Here is a 1,821-nt window from a genome sequence, read left to right on the forward strand (position 1 = left end):
CTTCAAGGAGTCCCGGGTTTACAATGCACATCTAGCATTAGTTACTCCTCTCCCGAGAATAAAATAGATGTCTTTACTTCCAGGCTGGGAAGTATCTTGAGATGTCCCAGGCGCGTTTCTTACTTCTCCTGGATTGCTCGGATCCCGTGAACAGCAGCACACTGCGACGCTTCTGTAGTAGCACACAGTACCGGAAGGCAACCGGAGATTCACTCGGAGACAGGCAACTGGTGGCCTTCCTTTCAGAAATAACTCATGCAAACAAGCAGTCGAGAACGAAAGGCCGAAAATCGCCAGAAGCCATCCACTGCCAGTTAGCTAAAACTTGTGAACAAAAACAGCAAAATTCAATCCAGCGTCGACCTCAGTCACAGATAAATCTTGACAGCTGCGTGCTTGTGAGCATGCGCTGTGCAGTCCGGATAGTTTCTAACTTTCGGTGGGCACACGTGTCTGCTGTTGTTGTTGTTGTTTCTGTCCCGACAGGGTTTCTCTGTGCAGCCGCGGCTGTCCTGGCCACAGTCTTTCCACTCAGAACTTGTTCAAGGCTCTTCCACACCCAGTACCTGCAGTCCTTAGCCTCACCTGGGAAAGAGCTCGGAGCAGCTGCCTCGCAGTGGCCGCCAGGGGGCGCTGCTACAGTAAGCGCTTGTGCAGGATCTCCCACACCATCTTCTTCCTGAAAAGAGGCATGTGCTGCTGGGAGAAGGTGATGGGCTGGCCCCTGGAAATGTAATCTGCATATTTACAGGCGAACACGCCGCAGTCGCCCCCGTTCAGCTGCTGAGGAATCTCCTCTGCCGACATGCTGTGTTGCTTCCACTCCACAGGGCTCAGGTCGCTGTTCCTTCTCGCTTTGCTCTCCTCCCGCAGATAGCAGAAAAGCAGCTCAAGGATGTCGGGTCTCTTCTGTCCCGTGGAGTCCATGTAGACAATACTCTTCTTTCTTAAGTCTGTGACCGCCAGGCTCCAGTGCATGCCCAGGTGAACTGGGACCAGGAGAAGTTCCTTGGCAAAGATGTTTACTGCCCGGGTCCATCTTCTGACTGACCTGTAGCCACCAGACTTTAACTTGGTGTAAAAGAAGGTATTAAATGCGTGAAGTGCCGGGTAGCCTTGACTTTGATTTCTTTCCATGAGAAGATTCATGTAAAAATTGATGACTTTGTCGTTGAGCCACTGGGTGTTCCTTAGGGTCCACAGGTCTCCTCGAGTCATTTGCAGTTTGAAGGCACAGCTCAAGATCTCATCTTTTGACCCAGGGCCTAGCGCACTGCTGATTTCTTTCTCCATGTCCACTGTGACAGCAGGACCACGGTCCAGCCCTCTGCCCTTCTCTTGGTCTTCAAGAGCCTTTTTCTTGACCTCAGGTGTTGACACTTTGCTGCTGGGCATGCCATTGCTGACACTGTCTGTGCAGATTTGAGGTGTTTCCGATTCATGATTCTGCCCTTCAGCACAACCTTTGAGAGTCTTGGAGGTGTCCATGGTGCTTGTGTGAGTGCTGTGAGGGCCAGAGCTCACGGGGACGTCAGGTTGGAGGAGTTCCAACAGCCCTGGGCACTTTTCATTGTGGTGTTTCTCAACTTCTTCCTCCCTGTTGCTGTGGGGGGGCTTGAGACCCTGGCCTCCACCCACAGACTCCTCAGTCACAGCCTCTTCTGGGGGGCCTTTGGCACACTCTGGGGCCATTAGCTGTAACGGACCCTTTTCCTGGGGTGACCATATTCGGCTCTTGTCAGGCTCTTCATCCCCAAGCTCTGTTTCATGCTGTTCCTGTTGCAGCTTCTTCCATGACTGGACTGGCTCTTCTGAGCACAC

At 52.5% G+C, this 1,821-nt stretch overlaps 1 protein-coding gene across 1 annotated transcript; it reads right to left on the reverse strand.

Moving 5' to 3' along the window:
- Positions 1-636: 636 nt before the first annotated feature.
- LOC132648577 (sentrin-specific protease 2-like) lies at positions 637-1,356 on the reverse strand (the record flags this gene model as incomplete). The annotated part of the gene is made up of 1 exon (XM_060370570.1): positions 637-1,356. A coding segment is annotated over one exon (720 nt), but the record flags the coding sequence as incomplete, so codon positions are not given.
- Positions 1,357-1,821: the final 465 nt, after the last annotated feature.

The sequence above is a fragment of the Meriones unguiculatus genome, chromosome 17 (genome assembly GCF_030254825.1).
Source record: "Meriones unguiculatus strain TT.TT164.6M chromosome 17, Bangor_MerUng_6.1, whole genome shotgun sequence".
Classification (NCBI taxonomy): domain Eukaryota; kingdom Metazoa; phylum Chordata; class Mammalia; order Rodentia; family Muridae; genus Meriones; species Meriones unguiculatus.